This window comes from Cervus canadensis, chromosome X (assembly GCF_019320065.1).
Source record: "Cervus canadensis isolate Bull #8, Minnesota chromosome X, ASM1932006v1, whole genome shotgun sequence".
NCBI classification, from domain to species: domain Eukaryota; kingdom Metazoa; phylum Chordata; class Mammalia; order Artiodactyla; family Cervidae; genus Cervus; species Cervus canadensis.
Genome location: NC_057419.1, coordinates 110,040,373 through 110,059,950, shown reverse-complemented (window position 1 = coordinate 110,059,950; position 19,578 = coordinate 110,040,373). Strand labels below are relative to the sequence as shown.

General features: G+C 39.0%; 1 protein-coding gene across 1 annotated transcript in view; it reads right to left on the bottom strand.

Annotated features, from left to right (window-relative positions):
• The window catches only part of ATP11C (ATPase phospholipid transporting 11C), a 167,097-nt gene that overhangs the window by 5,635 nt on the left and 141,884 nt on the right, over positions 1-19,578 (bottom strand). Inside the window, exons 25-28 of the mRNA XM_043458449.1 lie at positions 14,891-15,026; positions 12,392-12,457; positions 9,953-10,056; positions 6,356-6,509 (exon numbers count right to left, since the gene is read on the bottom strand). Coding sequence (XP_043314384.1) covers positions 6,356-6,509; positions 9,953-10,056; positions 12,392-12,457; positions 14,891-15,026 — 460 coding nt within the window. The remainder of the gene's footprint in view (positions 1-6,355; positions 6,510-9,952; positions 10,057-12,391; positions 12,458-14,890; positions 15,027-19,578) is intronic.

Here is a 19,578-nt window from a genome sequence, read left to right as displayed (position 1 = left end):
TAATAGTGAGGTAAAGATACTTAAGTATTTAAAGATTGGTAACCTACCTGGTGATAAAAATGTAGGAAGAAAAAAGATCATTTCCTATAAGACTACTCTTCTGGCCAAAAGTACACATGATTATACTATAGCAAATGCATAACATTTAAATGAATACACTTAAAGACCTAAGAAAGTCTCCACCTCGCATTGAATTGTTCTCATGGTAGAATACAGACATTAGTAGCACGTGGCAAACTTGAGTTTTTGAAATGACACTGGTAAGTTATGTGGTAGATGAAGGCAATATGGTTTGATTAGTAAACCTTACCATCCTTTTGGTGAACACCTCTGAGAGTTGTTCCGGTACTCTGAGTGTATTGAACAAAGAGAAATTTGTGCAAAACATTCCTATCTTAGTGAACAGACTAACTCTAACACGCTGTGGCTTCTACTGTGTACCAGGAACCAGTGGGACTACAGACTTACAGTCCAGGTTTTTGATTCTCCAGTGTGACAATTTGAGAAGGTGAACAAATGATTAAAGGAAAATGGCAAAATATTCTTAAGTATCAAATAGAAGATATAAAGATGAGTCATGAGAATTTTTCATGAAGAATCAGAAAATGGTCTCAAGCAAATGAGAATGCAAGCAAGTTGGTACATTAAGAAAGGAAATCACCTTATTCACTCCAAGAGAAACTGTGATTGCTGGAAGTTTGAGAAAGCATGAAGATAGTAGATGTTCCTGAGGAAGGGAGGCGTTTCGTTACCTTGTTCACAATTGCACAAAAGGTGGAAAATTGCAGTAGAAAAAAGAGAAATGCAGAAACCAAAAAGAAAGAAAAAAGTAAATATTCTCTGAAATGTAAGACATTTAAAAAGAAACCTTGAGAATTAGAAGTCGAAATGACGTTAGCTTTAAAGACGTTACTTTCTGAAGTAAAAGCAGAGTTAGAGTTAGGAATAGTTTATTGTATGAGCAAATTGCTATTTCTCTGTATATCAATTTAAAAACTTTGGTTCATGGGAATATTGACTATTTTGAATAAAATAATTTAAAAGTATGTTTCTCACTGAAATAAAGCTCATCTCTAATCATTAATTCACTAATTTACATTGTTTAAAATTCAATGATCAGAGAGCTATGCTCAGGATCCATCATCAACCTATCTTCAAGTAACTATCTCACCTTGTCCAGTTGCACACATGTAATACGGACTGATTGTCCTTGGGCATTTTCAGGTTAAAAACCTAATCAAAACTAAATAATGGAAAAACTGTTGGTGAAACCACACTTTAGTACCATTTACCTCTGAACCAAAGCTTAACTTCCTTTATTCTAACATAATTTGATTGGTTTCCCCCCTTTTTTCCTGTAGACTCTTTAAAAGCATTGCCTGAAGAGCTATGAATTTTCCTTTAAAACACTAAGAAAAAGTGAAAATCAATGACTTAAGGTTTAGTTAGAAAACCTAACAGGTCAGTTTTTTTCCCCTTATTCTGTGCCTGAAGCTGTAGGCTAATTTATAGACTTGGTATGGTATTGTTCTAGCAAAACAGATGAGTGGTGAGTGGTGAACTACGGGGATGAGCTTAACGATTCTGCTAATCAAGATTACCCATATTATCTACTTAGCGACTAATAGAAATAGGCTTAACAAAAAGAAACCAGCTAAAGTAACACATACATCTAGCAGAGTCTAATAAACGTTTATACTTTCAAAGGAAAAATTTTATTTATTCATATATGCTTTAACATAACTACATTTCTCCTGTTCATATTTTACCTTAATAAAATTGGTGACATGTTGGTAACATGCAAATTACCAATTGATAAAAGCTAGAGAGATTAATATTTAGTTCCTGAGAAAAAATTTTTACTTGTTCACCTTCTTCTTTGTAGGCAAAAACCTTGCAACAAGATTAACATGATACCAAACCCCCCACCCTGTGTTTAAAATATCTATTTAAGAGTGTAACTTGAAACACATTTTGGTGTGCTCAGAACCTTGTATCCAACTGTCGGAGATAAAAGTTTTTCTATGAAGTAAAAATTTTAGGGATTTATAGGCTACTTTATAAAGGAAAACAGAAATATGAGAGTACAGAAGGCAGTAGAGAGCATGAAAAGAGTAAAGCAATAAAAAATTGATACAGCTAGCAACTGGTTGGGGGTGGGTAGCGGGGGTAGAAGCGTGAGAGATAACAAACAAAACAGTATGAAATTTCCACATTCCTTTGCAGTCATCTAGGGAGCTTTGACACTGGCTCAATTAGCAGTCTGTCAAAGAGGCCAATGCATAAAGGTCCACCTCCACAGCCACGATGTTAAGATTCAACTTTATTTTTGTCTAATCTAGATCACAGGGCTGTTACCCTTAGAGCTCATGTTGTATGAGACACTGTAAGGATTTCAATAGTCATCATCAGTCACCATTGTTACTGAAGAAGCAACTGTATTCTCTAAAGTGCTTTCTCTGGGAATTTTGCTCAGATACCTGACATTCTTCCTTCTCCAGGCTGCCACTCTGAAAGAGCTCCCTGTGTAACTGAATGTTTGCTTTTGTTTGTGCAGACGTCACCTGCAAGGTATAGCCATGTTGCTGCATCCATTCTCACTACATTATAGTGTTTCCATGTCTACAAGGCAAAATCAAGCCTCCTTTTGATCATGGTAATTTCCATGGGAAAACTTAACATAAAGATACATGAAAAATTCCTACGCCAGAAATGCTAACTGGTATTCACTAGTTGGCTAGAGGGTCCAGGTGTATTTCATTGATTAAGAGCCAGCTCAACAAAAGTGCTGAGAAGGGACACAGCTTTTCGAAGTACCCCAAATCCTAAACTTTATATTTCCTTTGAAGAGTTATCTGCTGTACCCACTGTTCAGTGCTGAATGATAGTTTCATCATACACTTGTTGGCAGCATAGAAGCTAAAGAAAAGCCCTATGATCCTTAATGATGGGATTTTAGCTCAAAAATTAACTATGCTGCTGAAAATAAGGGTGTGAAAATGTATTTACCCCCTGAGTTAATCTGTTAATCTGAGGGAATCTATTTTCGAAGATAGCAGAATTCTTTTATACTGCTAGTATCAAGACAGAACTCAGCTGTGGTGGGGGCTGCGACTGGCCTTTTGACCGGAGGCTTCTGGAGGTAGTGACTTGGACCCTGAGATGGCTCAGCTGTGTTACAAGCCATATTATTGACACTACTATTCTGTTTATACCTGCTTCCAGAAGTGTTCCAAATAATCCCTTTATAACTCAACTAGAGTGAGAGCTCCTTGTGAGCTGGAATGATCAACCTAGGACAGCAGCTAGCTTACCCTGGACCCTCGGGCAAAGTGTTCTGAATTGAATGGAATTCAACAGAAGGCTGCTTCTACAACAGTTAAATGTAAATGGCTTAGCTTCCTTCTCAAATGCCTTGGAGACATTTTCTCTATCCACTACCGAGTTCCCTTCTTAAAGCAGCTGCCAGGCCTCACAGGCAAATAGCATAAGCAGTCTACTTGCCACAGGCATTTCTGGCTCTCCCTGCAAAGGATTTGACCTATACTGGTTGAAGTCAGGGGCATCTTCTACTTCTAGCTAGGGACACACACTCTAGCCCATTAGGGAGCCTCTCAGGAATAAGGTGGACCCAGTGTAAAAGAATCTTTTGCTGTTCTTTAAATGAGGCCAATGTCTTAGCAAGGGATACTGGGTAAGTAGGAAGTCACCCAGAATGCCAGACTGTTGCTCATTGAAGTGTGAGTTGCTCAGTTGTGTCCAACTCTTTGCAACCTCATGGACTGTAGCCCACCAGGTTTCTCTGTCCATGGAATTCTCCAGGCAAGAATACTGGCATGGGTAGCCATTTCCTTCTCCAGGGGATCTTACCAATCCAAGGATTGAATCTGGGTCTTCCACAGAGCAGGCAGATTTTTTTTTTTACCATCTGAGCCACCAGAGAAGCCTTTAAGATACTCTTTCTTTGAAGAAAGATCTTTGAAGTGGCCTCTGCCTCTTTGATGTGGCCAACTAGAGCCTTGTGTAAATAGATATGACTTTTCAGAGTAGTCATGGCTGCCATGTTTCAGTTGCCCTTTATGCATTGATATGCACTACTTTGCTCTTGCATTTTCTCACAAGGCGGGAAAAAAAGGCAGTGCTGATGAGTGCCCGCAATGTTCTGTCTCATCTGCAAGTTTCAAAATTCCATAGAGTCTGAAAAACCACTTAGCCTTTCAGACTTTGGATGTTTAAGAGAGATGTTCATCAGTAGGTGGTTCAACACATGTTCACTGGTTCAATGACGACAGGAAAAATGAATGAATGAATGAAGGTGATTATGGAAATTCTCCTGGTTGTTCTAGCACATCAGCATGCCAAGCTACAGCACAGACACTAGAATTCCTCCTATCATGGACATAATTCATGGCAAACAAAATTCATGCTAAACCCTGGAAATACTCTACACTGCTAAGTAAAAAGGGCTGCAGGCCCAGAACTCCATGCTTTCTTTCAAAAGAAGTCTGGAATCTGCTGTTTGCATGGAAAGAAAATGTTCTAAGTCTTTATCTGTGACTGCCTTGTAGCACCCCTCCATTTAATGGCCATTTATGTAAGTCACGTCCAGCCAGTGTCATTTTTTTTAAAGGGCCTAAGGAAGAGGACAAGATATTATGTTTGAAGGTTTTGATTTCTGAGATTTTTTGTCTCATCTTTAGAGGATGAAGCTTTGTCAATTTATAAGCTGGCTGTGAGCCATTGTTTAGCATGAGCTCCATTACCCCAAATAAGAAAAACATCAAGGAGCTCCTCAGAGTATATTTCCAAATACAGAGATTCTTTGTAGACAAATCTCTATTATGACAAGGCACCAAAATATTTCTTACTGTGACATTTTTAAAATTTGGTTTCATACAAATTGCCACTTGAGCCATTAGAGAAGTAACCTGTTATACCCCTGTCCAACTGGTATTAAAGTATAATCAGACAAATAAATGCCACTTTCCCATTCTAAGACTAAACACCAGGCTGGAGGGAGTCAGTAGGGGGTCTACTGGAAGGATTAGAGAGAGATTAATGTGGTTTTAGCTAGGTTAATATTACTGTGTCCACTTTCATCCTTAAGGCATGCAGAAGCACGGAATTAAGGCCAGTTCTGACCACCTAACCATATAGTGATTGGCCAGTTTATACCATGAATCAATGTGGCTTGTGCCACTGATAATCTGTTGTTTTTCATTGGGGTTGATACTGACTTGGATCATGAAGCTTCTCTCTTATACACCCAATCACTGAAGATTTTCCCACTATAGTCATTGTAGTTCCCTATTCTACATGATGCCAACCACTGGAATCTACCAATAGGGAAAAAAAAATCAAGACGAACCAGTTTTCTGGCTAAACTGGCAAATTTAATCAAGCAGATCAGGTAGATATACCTTAGACTACTTCTTGAAAATACTGCCTTGGAGGGGCTATAAGATCTAATTGGTGTCAGTATGATCGAAATAGGGTTTTGTTGGGCAAAATTAGCTAGTGTTGGCAGGAATATGACATATTTACTTAACCTGTAGGTAAAAATTTGCCAGAAGTTTTATTTTTCTAGGCTAATCTACCTTTTTCAGTTTAAAGGCTTTTTAAGAAATGTTCAACAGATATCAGACAATGCAGGCCCAAGCGATTAGGCTGACAGAGGGTAATAACTTCTGATTGCTGCAAAAAATTTACCATATAAGCAGCAAAAATAAAAACACACTCATAAAACCATCTTACATTTTTACAAGTGTGTTCGAGAGGGGAAGGATGTAGAAACCACATCCAGGGAATTCTCTTTGGTTTAAATATACTGCTGGACAGACAGGGCTAGAAGCAACACAGAGATTAAGCAGCACTATAATTAAAGGAAGGGGAAAGGTTTGAAAGAGGCAAATTGGGATTATCAACTGAAAAAAAATCTGCAAACAACCCACAGAGAAATTTCTAAGGTTAAAGCTTGAATGCTTTGTTTAAAAAAAAAAAAAAAAAGAAAAAAGCTGAAACGTTGGTGTGGAAATTCCCAGCGTGAAAATTCTAGGCTAAATAAAAAAAAAAATCATTTTTTTCTGTTTAAAGTTCCATATGGAGCATATGAGATACTCCATATGGATCGCTAAAGGTCACATAGAACACTATTAAGGAATCTACTTACCACCTGCATTGGATAACGAAGTTTTTTATTATACTTTTTATGCAGAAGAGGAAATTAAGTGATGAACCTGTAAGGAGGGGTTTAACATGCTGTAACTAAGGCAATTCTCTAAATAAAGTTTTTAGTTCATGGCAGATATTGAAGCCCCTTACAAAAATCAGGTTATAATATAAAGTTAGTTCTTACCCTGGCACTTCTTCTTCTTACACTCTTTAATACTATCAGGAGAATCTCAGGGGAAAGGCTGATAAATATTAGAAGAATTATGGCCAACCATATGGATACAGATGACAGCATTTGAGCAAATACGAAATACATTCTCTGTTGTTTCAAGAATGGCCTAGAGTGGAAAGAAAATACATAATGGAAAAGCAAATCAGTTCCTGTTATATGAAACAGAAATGTTACTGAAACTATCTGTTGCATTTAAAAGGAATCCTCATTATATACATTAATAAAAATAATCTTCTTTAGAATGACAAAAAGTAGTAAACAGATTTCATTTACTAAATGTTTGGAAAGAAAAGGGATGATAATCAAAGGGGAAAATGCACTTGACTTGAAAACAAATAAGTGATCTATTTTAAGGTTGCCAACTGGAGAGTATTTATTTGCATTAGAAAATGCTGGCACTTCTGACATATTCAGGAGAAATGATTATTAACTTTTATGTTAACAAACATTTTACTTCTTCGGCTGTTTTATTAATGTAAGAAAGGATTTGTGCTCTACATTTGGAAATTTAAAAGACATTTTTATTACTGCCCCACCTCTGCAAAACCCCTATGTAAGCATAATAAGGACTGTAGTTTTTCTCTCTCAAATGTGAGGAATTTACCATTCTCATCTACAAATATATACTGAGTACCAGAGTGTGCAAAGTAGGTTGCCAGAAAAATATTGCTAATCACACATTAAGCCTTGGGGTCCAGAAAGCCAGGAGGATGCTACATTCTGCTGGGTTTAGTCATCCACTGAACTGTTAGGCAGCCACTGACAAGTCCAGCCAGTTGCCCTTCCCTGTCTGAGCCGAACCACTGAGAGGCTCACTACGTTAGCGTGAATGTCTGAAGCTGAGGGGGAGGAAGCGCAAAGCAGCTGCTTGAGCTCAGGGCATGTACCAAACTATCCTTGGATTAGGAGCCTTAGGTATGTAAGTGGTTGGTCCCATTTAGTAGATGACAAATAGTGCTCACTGAAGATAATGGAAAAGCAAATCAGTTCCTGTTATATGAAACAGAAGTGTTACTGAAGCTGCCTGTTGCATTAAAAGGAATCCCCATTATGCACATTAATAAAAATAATAAGATACACTGGTTTCTCACTTAAACACTGATGTTTGTGCACTGTCATGCAACATAACATGATCACATCAAGTTCATGGCTCTACACAGATGAGGACTAGACTGTGGAATATATGTGGACCTACTACCCACTAGATTGTGGGGCTTCCTAGTAGCTCAGTTGGTAAAGAATCCACCTGCAATACAGGAGACCCTGGTTTGAATCCTGGGTCAGGAAGATCCGCTGGAGAAGGGATAGGTTACCCACTCTAGTATTCATGGGCTTCCCTGGTGGCTCAGCTGGTAAAGAATCTGCCTGCAATGTGGGAGACCTGGGTTGGATCCCTGGGTTGGGAAGATCCCCTGGAGAAGAGAACGACTACCCACTCCAGTATTCTGGCCTGGAGAATTCCGTGGACTGTATAGTCCATGGGGTCACAAATAGTTGGACATGACTGAGTGACTTTCACAGGGCACTAGATTGCGAGAATAGTAAGGTGGAGAAACTTAAAGAGTTTTCTAAGGCTCCTACCATAAAGAAAAGATTTCCACAGAGCTCAAGTCCCACTCTAATGCAGAAGAGCACCCTGACAAACGTTCCAGGCAGCTAAGACACAGTAAGGGTGCAGCAGACAATTCTGACTGCTAGTTACTGGGTATTCCTTTGCATAATATCCATAATACTCTGTTTCTAAAAGCTCCATAGTTTTTTTTCTGATTTTGACAGCATCTATGGAGTCTTGCAAGGGAGCAGTAAAAAACAAAAGATATTATTTTTAGAAGGGGTTTGGAGCTCAGAAATCATTCTCACTGCTTGTCCCTGAAGAGAGGTTAGTCATGATGCCTCAGGGTTGAGCATGTCCGGAGACTAGCTGCAATCAGCATTCAGCTGAAGTTTTATAGTTTCTAGTCACATTTTGCTGGTTGATGTATGATTAATATAAATTTTATATTCATGTAGTAGCTCAACTCAGACAGGTCTACTTAAGGACAGCACTAGAAGCAAGAAAGTAAAACAAAGATTTATTCACATTTCATTTTTAGTAAGCATCTCTAATCAATAGAAACAGGTATGGTGATATTTTAAATCATGTCAAGGATTCATTTTAACCAATAAGGAACAGTCTGGAGAGAGTGAGAAACTGGTTCAGTTTGCTAGAAACATTTCATTCTTGAGGAAATTTTGCACAATTAGTTCAGATGCTGACTACACAGATTCCTAGACAGAATTATGGTCCTGTGGGCAGATCTTACTATTGTATATCACATTTGGTTAATCAACTTTGGCTCATTTGTATATTATTAAAAAAATAGAGACTTCCTTCAGTGTTACTGCTTCAAATAAAGGTGTCAAATAAATGCTGTAAGTATACTTTCTGGAGTTGCTACTTCCATAAGTGATTCGGTTTTCCATATTTTTATTACTTGAGGCTTTTATTTTAAAAAGCTTTCTAAAACAGTACGAGTTTCTTCTAATTAAGTCTCAAGGGACATAAACACGGTCCTCTGTGATAATGTGGAATGTTCTGTATGTACGATTTTGCTCAAACCAGTGAAAATATGTATGCTCAGAATTTCAACCAATGGCTTGCTTTAGCCCTGTTCTCTGCTGCTGGTTTCCTTGTCAGGGGAAATCATCAATGAATGAAAACAACTGTGATATTTAAAAATAAAATATAGGCCTCTGGCAGTAAGGAAAGGAGATGAAACTCTGATTTTAATTTCTAATGACTCTCCCAATCACAGCTTATGTGCACTCACTGGACTCTCATCTTCTTGAGGCAGGGGTACAGCCTATTCATTGCTGTATCCCATAGAGTGCCTCATGCAAAATGGATTCCGAATAAACATCTACTGAATGAAGATGAATGGGATGAACTTTAAATCCAAGCTGCAGAGTCCATCTTTACCTTCCCCAAAACAATGGGATGGTGATTTCAAGGTATAACCCTCTGAGTATTCAGTGACACATATTCTGTACCTTGAGCACATCTGTAGTAGCAAGAATGAGAGTGATATACCATAAACGGAGAACAGGGTCCACATGGATAAGGCTGTATCTATTGGCCACTACACTGTACAGAAATTTCATAGGATGAGTATTTCCACTGGAAATCATACGGGAGAGGCCATGCTAGAAATTAGTTTCACTTCACAGAGAGATGTTTATATATCTTCAAGCTGAAAGATTTGCACAAGGGCTACCAGAAGGAAGGTCAAAAAGTCTTTTGAGTAATTTGTGCAGTCTATAAACTTACATTTAGAATCTCACCTGAAATTAGCAGCATTACTGGCTAATGCTTGCTTTAGCCCTGTTCTCTGCTGCTGGTTTCCTTGTCAGGGGAAATCATCAATGAATGATGATTTCCATTTCAGTCCATTAATATTGAAGACTTGTCATCTTATATAATCAAAACTTTAAAAGGATAATTAATGTTGGCATATACAATACACATATTCTTAATATTTACATATCACTTCCACATGTTTAGTTGCTTACCATATAATTCCTCCCCAGAAGAATGAGAAAAATACATAAAATGCTAAAGAACCCCAAATCACAAAGTGGTTGATCCATGTCCAGAAACGAGTATCCAAGGCGAGCTGAAAAGATACAACACAAGAAATTTCATGATGTGTACACACCACACCAGGCAGTGTCGGGTGGCATTCAATAACCCATACATGATACCTGTGGGAGGATCCAGCTTGGGCCAGGCAACTAAAGCTGAACGGCACTAGAAGAACAGAACCCAGGCTTCCCAAAGAGCTCTGCCCCAAGATATTTAGACTCCAGAGTACAGGCATGGAGGTGTGGACAAGCAAGTACCCACTGCAGATGCCTCACTACTGAAGGAAGGACAAGGAATGAGGTCATGGTAAGATCCCGGACACTGAAGCCCCCATGTCCTTAAGTGGTGGTGTTCAGGAAGCTGACGGCAAAAAGAGAAGGCCTAGCTGGTGGAGACAGGTATACTGAGGATCAGGAGAAGAGGGAAAGAGTAGCTAGGAAGAAAAGACCAACTACACAAAGAAGTCATGAGACCTCAAACACAACATATGGGGGGTTACTAAATGCAAAGGCAACTAGCTCTACATATCAGGCATCATGGAACCACAGATTGCGGGTCTACGTAACATGCCTTTCAATTGCAAACCCCACAGCTACTCCATTAAATCAATAACCTTTTCAGCTGCCTGAGATTTTAATCCTTTCATGTTTCCTTCAGGACTGATTGTTTCTTCTGACTGTGGCACCTGGGATTTTCACATGCAATCTAAAAATAAAAAGTATGGTTCACTCTGCTTTCTTAAAATTTCTGGGCCACAATGCTTACTATCCAGTGCATTTCATTCTTGAAGAGGAGGTGGTGTCCGTTTTGTTACTTGCTGTTCTGACACCCTGCTCCTCAGCTCTCTGTTAAAAGTCGCTCATTCATAAATAGGATATTGGTAACATTGTGAATGCAGCCCAGTCTTGAATTCCCTCCACCCCACCCCCCACCAAGCTGCTAGGAAACATGTCACAGTAATACTCATGTGAAGAAGACAGACTGGATGGCTTTTCAGAGATGGGTGAAAAATGTTGCAATAAGGCCAACTTGAACTATGAAGGGTGCTTGAAGGCCCTGGGGCCACATACAAGGTCAGGGGTAAAAAAGGGTGGAGAGAGAAAAAAAAAAAAAGGGTGGAGAGAATCCCCTTTTAAGTCATGATCCTATGAAATATAATAGTAAATAATAATAATTAGCATCTATTGTACCAATCTCATTCTATGTGCCAGACACTACTTTAACTGCTTTATATTCACTAATTGAAGTCTCATAAAAAATCCCAGGGGAGGTAGGTGGTTCTTTTATTTCTATTTTATAGAAGAGGAAATAGAAGTGCTGAGAAACAAGGTCACTTGCCCAAGGACACCCAGCTAGTAAGTGGCTAAACTGAGTTGAATTGCAACATTTTCTTTTGCAAGCCTAAAATATCACTGAAATAGTACATGAAGAATGCAAACATGTTAGTTCTATTCAGTACGACAAATGGACCATGTATAAAAATGCAGAGGGGAAATGGTTAGAGGTCCTTTGTCAATTATACTTTTGAATCTAGTTCTGATCAATGGGCAGAATGAAATTCATTTAAAGGTACTCATTCTTGGACTCTATGTGAGGTGTTTATTACTGGAATGATCAACATAATTTGATTATACCTTCAACTGTAACGGTGGCCCAACTCATGAGTCTTAAGGGCAGTATTCAGCATACAGCATTATTACATGGCTGCATGTTAATGACAATGATATTGCCAAAACTGCTTTCCTTGTATGTTACCTGCCATATATTCTTATGCATTTCATCACTAATATGGGTAAATTTCAGTGATGAACACTGAACATTCTATGAAATATCATCACTATAATGATAATAATTATTATTATTGAATTATTGAATAATAATTACTGAATATGAAAAAATATGAATAATCACAAGCTCTTTGGGACAAGCTCTTTTGCTCATGGACACCTATATTCAACTGTCTTAAGTATCCAAATTCCTTTAAGGACTGGCCTTCTTAAACAGATATATAACTTTAAAAAATATTCAAGTATTTAACATGGAAACACACACACACTCACAGTACATTTATATACCACTTCTCATAACATCTCAAAAAAAGCAGGAACAAAGGAAGAGATTTCCAATATAAGTATCATGTATTAAAAAAAAAAGAGGATAGACAATATTGTGGGGAAAAAATGGATCACAAATAGTATACAAACGTCCAAATCTCTAATACCACACATAATTTTAATAAGCATTCAGACTTGAATAACAGCTCACAGTAAAAATTAAGATTAGAAGACAAAAAAGATATATTAGTATAAGACCAGAAAGTATTTTAAAAAATGGTGTTAAATATACTTGAATAATAAAAATCTAACCTTCAGAGTTACGGTGAATACTAAGACTGTAAAAACAATGGTTCCAAAAGTCCAGTTTCCATATACCTGAAAAACATTCAACAATTACATGTACCATGAATACACAAGCCTGCTTAAAACAATAAACAGTCAGTTTAATCTTGTGTGTAACTGACAAGGATTTTTATATAAATTGTTTAGGGAAATACCTGCTCAAGAGATCAGGCCAATATGTTACAGGCTTTTACTGTGAGCCTAAATTTTCTTGAAGAGGTACACCATGTGTGTGGTTGGTAGGGTTTATTTCATGATTCCATGTAGCATAAAACAAAGAACAGACTAGCATGATACAGGCAGGAAAAATTCTATTCCACTACCAGTAATGTTCATAAGACAACTCATTTGGATGTCTCCTGTCTCTACACAGTATGATATGGGCTTTTCCTGTCATATTGCTCTGAAAGTGAAAGTCACTAAGTCATGTCTGACTCTTTGCGACCCCATGGTCTATACAGTCCATGGGATTCTCTAGGCCACAATACTGGAGTGGGTAGCCTTTCCTTCTCCAAGGGATCTTCCCAACCCAGGGATCGAACCCAGGTCACTGGCATTGCAGGTGGATTCTTTACCAGCTGAGCCACCAGGGAAGCCCAAGAATACTGGAGTGGGTAGCCGATCTCTTCTCCAGTGGATCTTCCTGACCCAGGAATCGAACCAGGGTCTCCTGCATTGCAGGTGGATTCTTTACCAATTGAGCTATCAGGGAAGCCCAATATAGCTTTAAAGATCTCAAATAAGGACTAATCTGCAGACAAATGAACTCACATTTTAAAAATAGAGTATATGGTGACAGGGTAACTAGACTTATTGTGGTGATCAATCAGTACATACAAATATCAAATCATTATATTATACAACTGAGACATACAATGTTACATGTCAGTTATATCTTAATAAAAAAATAAAATAATTTTGTGGCTATAGATATTACAGCTCTCAGCATGTGCACATCAAAGAAAAGCAGATACCATGTATAAATCCGAACGATGGCAATGAATGGCACATATGCTTACCAAATGCTGTCAAGATCTGAATGCATAACATTAAAACAGAAAATGAAATGTAAAAGGTTTTTAAAAAATATAAACAAAAAATTAAGGTTAATAGCAAAAAAAAAGGATTTGATCAAATCATACATGGTGTTATGTTTAACTGCTGATAGTAGTTCTTATTACAATTTTAGCAAACATACAATAATGTCTAATTCATTTGGACTTCATGAACTCAAAATGGGTGATGAATTGAACACAGGGTGGGTTGAGGCTCCCCATGCACCACCAGTAGAGTTTGCTGAGCAAATGAACCATATCAACAGAATTGTGGGAAGAGTATAGTCAGCTGTCTATAATTTATGTGCCAGATAAACATAAAATAAAGAGGTAAAGTTACAGAATGAAGTCATAAAGCTGAAGGGATCTGAGAAATCATACAATCTAATTTCTTCTGCTTACCACTGGGCAAAAATGACTTGGAAAACAGAAGTGACTGGCTTGAGGATGCACACAGATTCACTAGGGAACTCTCCCTGGCAAATGCTATGTGTGCCTACACTAAAGTACTAAATCTGTATTTTATCAACACTTACTCAGTGATCAAACTGATTTCTGTTAGTCCAAATTAGAGAGGTTTTAACTGTAGTACCTAATTTCAGTATATCATTCAAATTCACTGAGCCTATCACTTCTGTAGTAAATGGTGATTGCATGGTTCTAGACATAGTCATTGTACTCAGTAAAGTCTTTTTGAAACTTAGCTTTGCTTCACATGATTATAAACTATGAATGACCATAAAAGAGGAAGCTGAGAAATAGCAAAGAACCTAGTAGAAGCAGCATGCAAGGTGGGTTCGATTTTCCACTGTGTGGCTGCCAAAGACCTCACCCCATCAGCAATTCTCTCCTAGAGCACAGCCAGGGCAAAGTCACCCCAATGCAGGTGCTGACCTATGGAGTCGCTTGCTGGGAAGACACTGGCAGGATCAGTGTAGCCTTTCTGGAAAACACTATGCACCCATGTGGAAAGGAAGGAGGAAGAGAAGGGAATTCCCTAATTATTGGGCAAATACTACAAACATACGGCAGCTACCTCCTTGCACTCTAAGCACAGACTAAGAACTGAGGGGACAGACTTCGCTTTTAAAACAGCAAAAGCTTGGCTCACATCAAAGTGTACAGGTTCAAAGTCTAAAGTCCCAAGAATTCTGTTCATCTAGTAAAAATTACAGCCAAGTTAAGCTTCCAGAGGTTTGCACATAAGCTCTCTAGTTAGCTGTGCACGCAGGAAGTGATTTTTTACTTTGACATTTCAATTGTTCTAAGGATGCTGTGAGAACTAAATACCATACCTTTAGGAAATAATTTGCAAAATGATTACAGCTATAGTATGTGTATGATAAATCCAATGCCTATGGAAAAAAATTAAGCCATGCTTATAATAGCAAAAGACGGAATATTTTTTTACCTTTCCATTTTCGTCTAAGGATGTAGTCTGAAAAAGAAAGTAAGTCCCAAAGAAAAACACTGTTCCTTCAAATGCAGCCAGAAATGTCCAGTATAGGAATGGGCCCAACTGTAGCATGGCATTTCCAGATATTTTCCTATTGAGAAATGGGAAGAAACACAAGTTAATGAATCTCTGTAGGCTGTTTTATTTAAAGATACAGTGAAACGCTGGAGGTGTGCATGGGGTTTGACCCTGTTTATAGAATGAAAGGAGTTCCTCCTGAGGGATTGGTAGGCTTTCATTAAAAGATCAGACGGAGACACAGATTTGTCTTTGTAGGAGGAGGAGTTATCACCTCCTGTCTGAGGTGTTGGAGTAAGTTGTCAAAGTGCTTCTAAGTTACAATTCTGGTCACTGACAATATTAATATCATCAATAATAATAATCAGCTCATTTATTGAGTACTTATTATATGCTTGTAAAAATGGGTTAAGAGTTTTATATAGTCCATTTGTGTACACACAAAAACCATGAGACAGGTATTCTTATCACTACCATTTTCAAATAATGAGCCTCAAAAAGATGTATCATAATGGTTTCCAAACTCTGATCCACACTGGAATCACAAGGGGATCTTAAAAGACATTGATGTCTGGCTCCCACTCTCATTCTGATTTAACTGGCATGAGGTATAACCTGGCTAACCAGGACAATTTTAAAACTTCCCAGGTAGGAGTTCCCTGGTGGTCCAGTGGCTAAAACTCTGCGCTCCCAATGCAGCCGACCCAGGTTCCATCCCTGGGCAGAGAACTAGATCCCACATGCTGCAACTAAATATACTGCACGCTGCAACTCAAGAGTTCTCTTGCCGCAACACAAATCTTCAATCCCACGTGCCACAACTAAGACCCAGCACAGTCAAATTAAAAAAAAAAGCACAACTCCCCAGATAACTCTAATGTGCAGTTAAGTTTGAGAACCACTAGTACAGTAGTATGCCAGAGCTGACTTTAAATCACATGCTCTCAACCAAACAAGCTACCATGACTTTGTAACTATAATTATAAAAATACTTCTTTTAATCAAGATTTCTTCCTGGGAATTTAACCTTTCTTAGGTCTTGTGGTGCCCTTTATATTTTTAAAATGAGTCAAATAACATGTCTGAAGCTGTACAGCCAGGCTTTGATAAATGGCGGGTGGACAGATCCAAAGTTTAACATCCGTCAAAAATAGGAGTGTTCTGGGTACAAGTCAGGATGTTGAATAAGGCTACCGATTCTAATGGGACAGAACTACAGAAAGAAGATGGATCTGTGCATGGAATTCTTTAGCTTCTATTTCAAATCCCTCTTAACATTTATCAAAAAGTATGTAATTACTCAAATAGAGCACCTGTTGCCAATACTATGAAGACTGTCATTGAGCTGTAATGAATAAGAAAGACCTTTGTAATGTAAGTGCAACTGATCCCTGTTCTGTTGGTATGGAGTGCTGTGGGCTTTCCTGAAAAACAGCCATTAAGCAACTTTTACCTACTAAGATGTCCAAGTGCACACAGAAATCAGCAATGGAGCTGCTGCTGCTGCTAAGTCACTTTAGTCATGTCCGACTCTGCGACCCCATAGATGGCAGCCCACCAGGCTCCTCTGTTCCTGGGATTCTCCAGGCAAGATTCACGTCAATGCATGGCAAAAACCACTATAGTATAGTAAAGTAATTAGCCTCCAACTAATAAAAATAAATGGAAAAAAAAAGAATACTGGAGTGGGTTGTCATTTCCTTCTCCAATGCATGCATGCATGCTAAGTCGCTTCAGTTGTGTCTGACTCTGTGGACCCTATGGAGAGCAGCCCACCAGGCTCCTCTGTCTGTGGGATTCTCCAGGCAGGAATACTGGAGTGGGTTGCCATTTCCTTCTCCACAGCAATGGTGGGGGATGCATAAAGCTATACGCTGCTGTTTGCCCTAGGAAAACTGTAGGAGGATAGAGGTAACTGCTTTCCAGAAATGAGCTCTACCCATAGCCAATAAGTCATGTTCCCAAGGCAACTGGGAGCCACTGGGAAGGCAATTCTCTTAAAGAGCCTTGAAAGGAGGGCCCAGCAAATGCCAGCCAATGAGGGTTTTGAGAGTCACTGAGTGGGGTTGAGGCAGGAAGTGGTTCCTGTCTTTCCAGCCAGCCATTGGATTTACATCATGCATTGCGGGAAGAAAGGAAGCAGCATCATGGTGTGTTGGGTTATAGCTGAGGTTTCCTAGCTGAACTCAGGTGAACCACGGACCTGCTGTAACTTAGAATGTGGTAGCTAATGTGAGGGGAACAGGAGGGAATGAAGATGAGGGGCTGCTGACTAGCAGCACAGGCCTGAGCATTTCCGTATAATCAGAGGCAGCAGGAGTACTGAGACCTTTCTTTCGCCTTTTAAAGTGGTAGAAGAAGGACTATGCCTCTACCCTCGAAACAAGTACTACAGTTTACTTTTCAAGTTTCTCTCAAAAAATATGAAAAGATCCAGTTATGTCACATTTCACATCAAAACTTTTTGGTAAATGCCTGCATCACTAAGTCTGTGAAGGTGACATCTACAATATGTTACATAAGGCCACACGTCACATTAAGTGGTACAAATGTGGAGAGAGCCACATGTGAAGACTGGAGCTTCCTGTTTACAAAGGAATGCTCAGAGCAATGGAGCAATCTTCAACACAGTGATAGGCTGAGAGCAGCGTCTCGTCAGGGCAGGCAGGCAGGAAGCCGCCTTTTGGGCTATGTGATAGGTATGCCCTGGCTTTCATTTCTCCATCAGATGTGGCAACTTTACCCTCTATGCAAAATTGTTTAAAAATTCATGACAAGGCTTCCCTGGTGGCTCAGTGGTAAAGAATCCACCTGCCAGTGCAGGAGACATGGGTTTGATCCCTCATCCAGGAAGATCCAGGACCATGCGCCACAACTATTGAGCCTGTGCTCCCTAAGAGAAGCCACCTCAATGAGAAGCCCAGGCACATCACAACTAGACAGTAGCCCCTGCTTGCCATAACTACTGAAAGTCCCACATGCATCAATGAACACCTAGCACAGTCATAAATAAATAAATCAAATAATTAAAAAATCATGACCTACACCCGTGTGTTGTAAGTAAAACTTCATAGAAACCCTTACAAGAATTTGTAGTCAATAGCTTGCTTCAAGTTTTCAACATTCTTAATGTGCAAAAGGGCTCAGCATAGCCCTGAAGTTATATGGAGAAGGGTGTTATTAATAGAAAAGTAAGATTATATAGCTCCCATCTGTTGAAAATTTTGGCATGGCAACCCACTCCAGTATTCTTGCTTGAAGAATACTCATGGATATAGGAGCCCAGTGGGCTACAGTCCATGGGGTTGCAAAAAGTAGGACAGGACTGAATGACTAAGCACATTGAAAATTTACTATGTGTTATGCACCACTGTGGGCTTCCCGGTTGGCTCAGTGGTAATGAATCTGCCTGCAATGCAGTAGACTTGGGTTTGATCCCTGGGTCAGGAAGATCCCCTGGAGGAGGGCATGGCAATCCACTCCAGTATTCTTGCCTGGGAAATCCCATGGACACAGGTGCCTGGCGGATTACAGTCCATGGGATCACAAAGAGTCGGACACAACTGAGAGACTCAGCACGCATGCACCACTATAAGTTTTTCCATGTAGTCACTCATTTAATCCTCCCCCAAACACTGTGATTAGATCTGTTGTTACTGAAGAGGAAACTGAGGCCCATCTCAGTCAAGTGACTTCGGCAAGGGCAGAGCTGAGATCAGGGCATAGACAAGGCTACAGCTCTTGGTGGTACTGAACAGGAGGCATTCTGCTCCCTGTCACCCAAATCCCTCTTCCACCAGAGTCACTGCACTACTGGTCTTCACTTTAGTTGTTGTCTGAAGACAGAACACTGCTGCTCAAGATTTGAAAACCACCAGCCTGTGGAAAAGAGCACAGGCCTGGTCATCAGGAGGAGGGAAATCGGATCTTGCCCTGGCCTCTCATTATACCCTCTATCCTTAGGCAAGTCATTTCTGGGCCTTGAGTCTTCATTTATTTAAACAAGAATGTATGACAGCTCATGCTCTGGAAGATTTCTACCAAGGGTGCTATGATTCTTCTGTTGATCAAACTATACCCTTTGCAAGAAATACTAGAGCAGAACACATTAACTCCATGAGGAAGAAATCAGCAAATACCACATTGGGGGAAACTCTACAAGTAAGTGATCAGGTATCGTTAACAAATAAATTGTCAAATTAACCTACAGATTAAGAGAGTCTCAGAAGCCTATTAACCAACTGCAGTATATGGGCCTTATATAGTTTCAAATAAGCATGCTATAAGAAGACATGAGTCAATTGGAAAAACCTGAGCATTGACTGGATATTTGACAATATCATAGACTTGTTAAATTTTTAGGTATGGTAGTGTACTGAAATAACTATTTTATATAATGATTGAGATCTGCTTCAAAATAAGTCCTTGATAGAGAAGACAAGGTTATTAATGAAACAGGATTGGCCGTGAGTTGATATTCAAGCTGAGTGGTGAGGACAGGGAAGTTCACTATATAAATAGTATTGCTGCTACTTCTGTGCATGTTTTAAATTTTTCATAATAAATATCTTTAAAATAACAACAAATTTTATAACTCTGGTTAAGTCTAACAATTCCTAATTGTG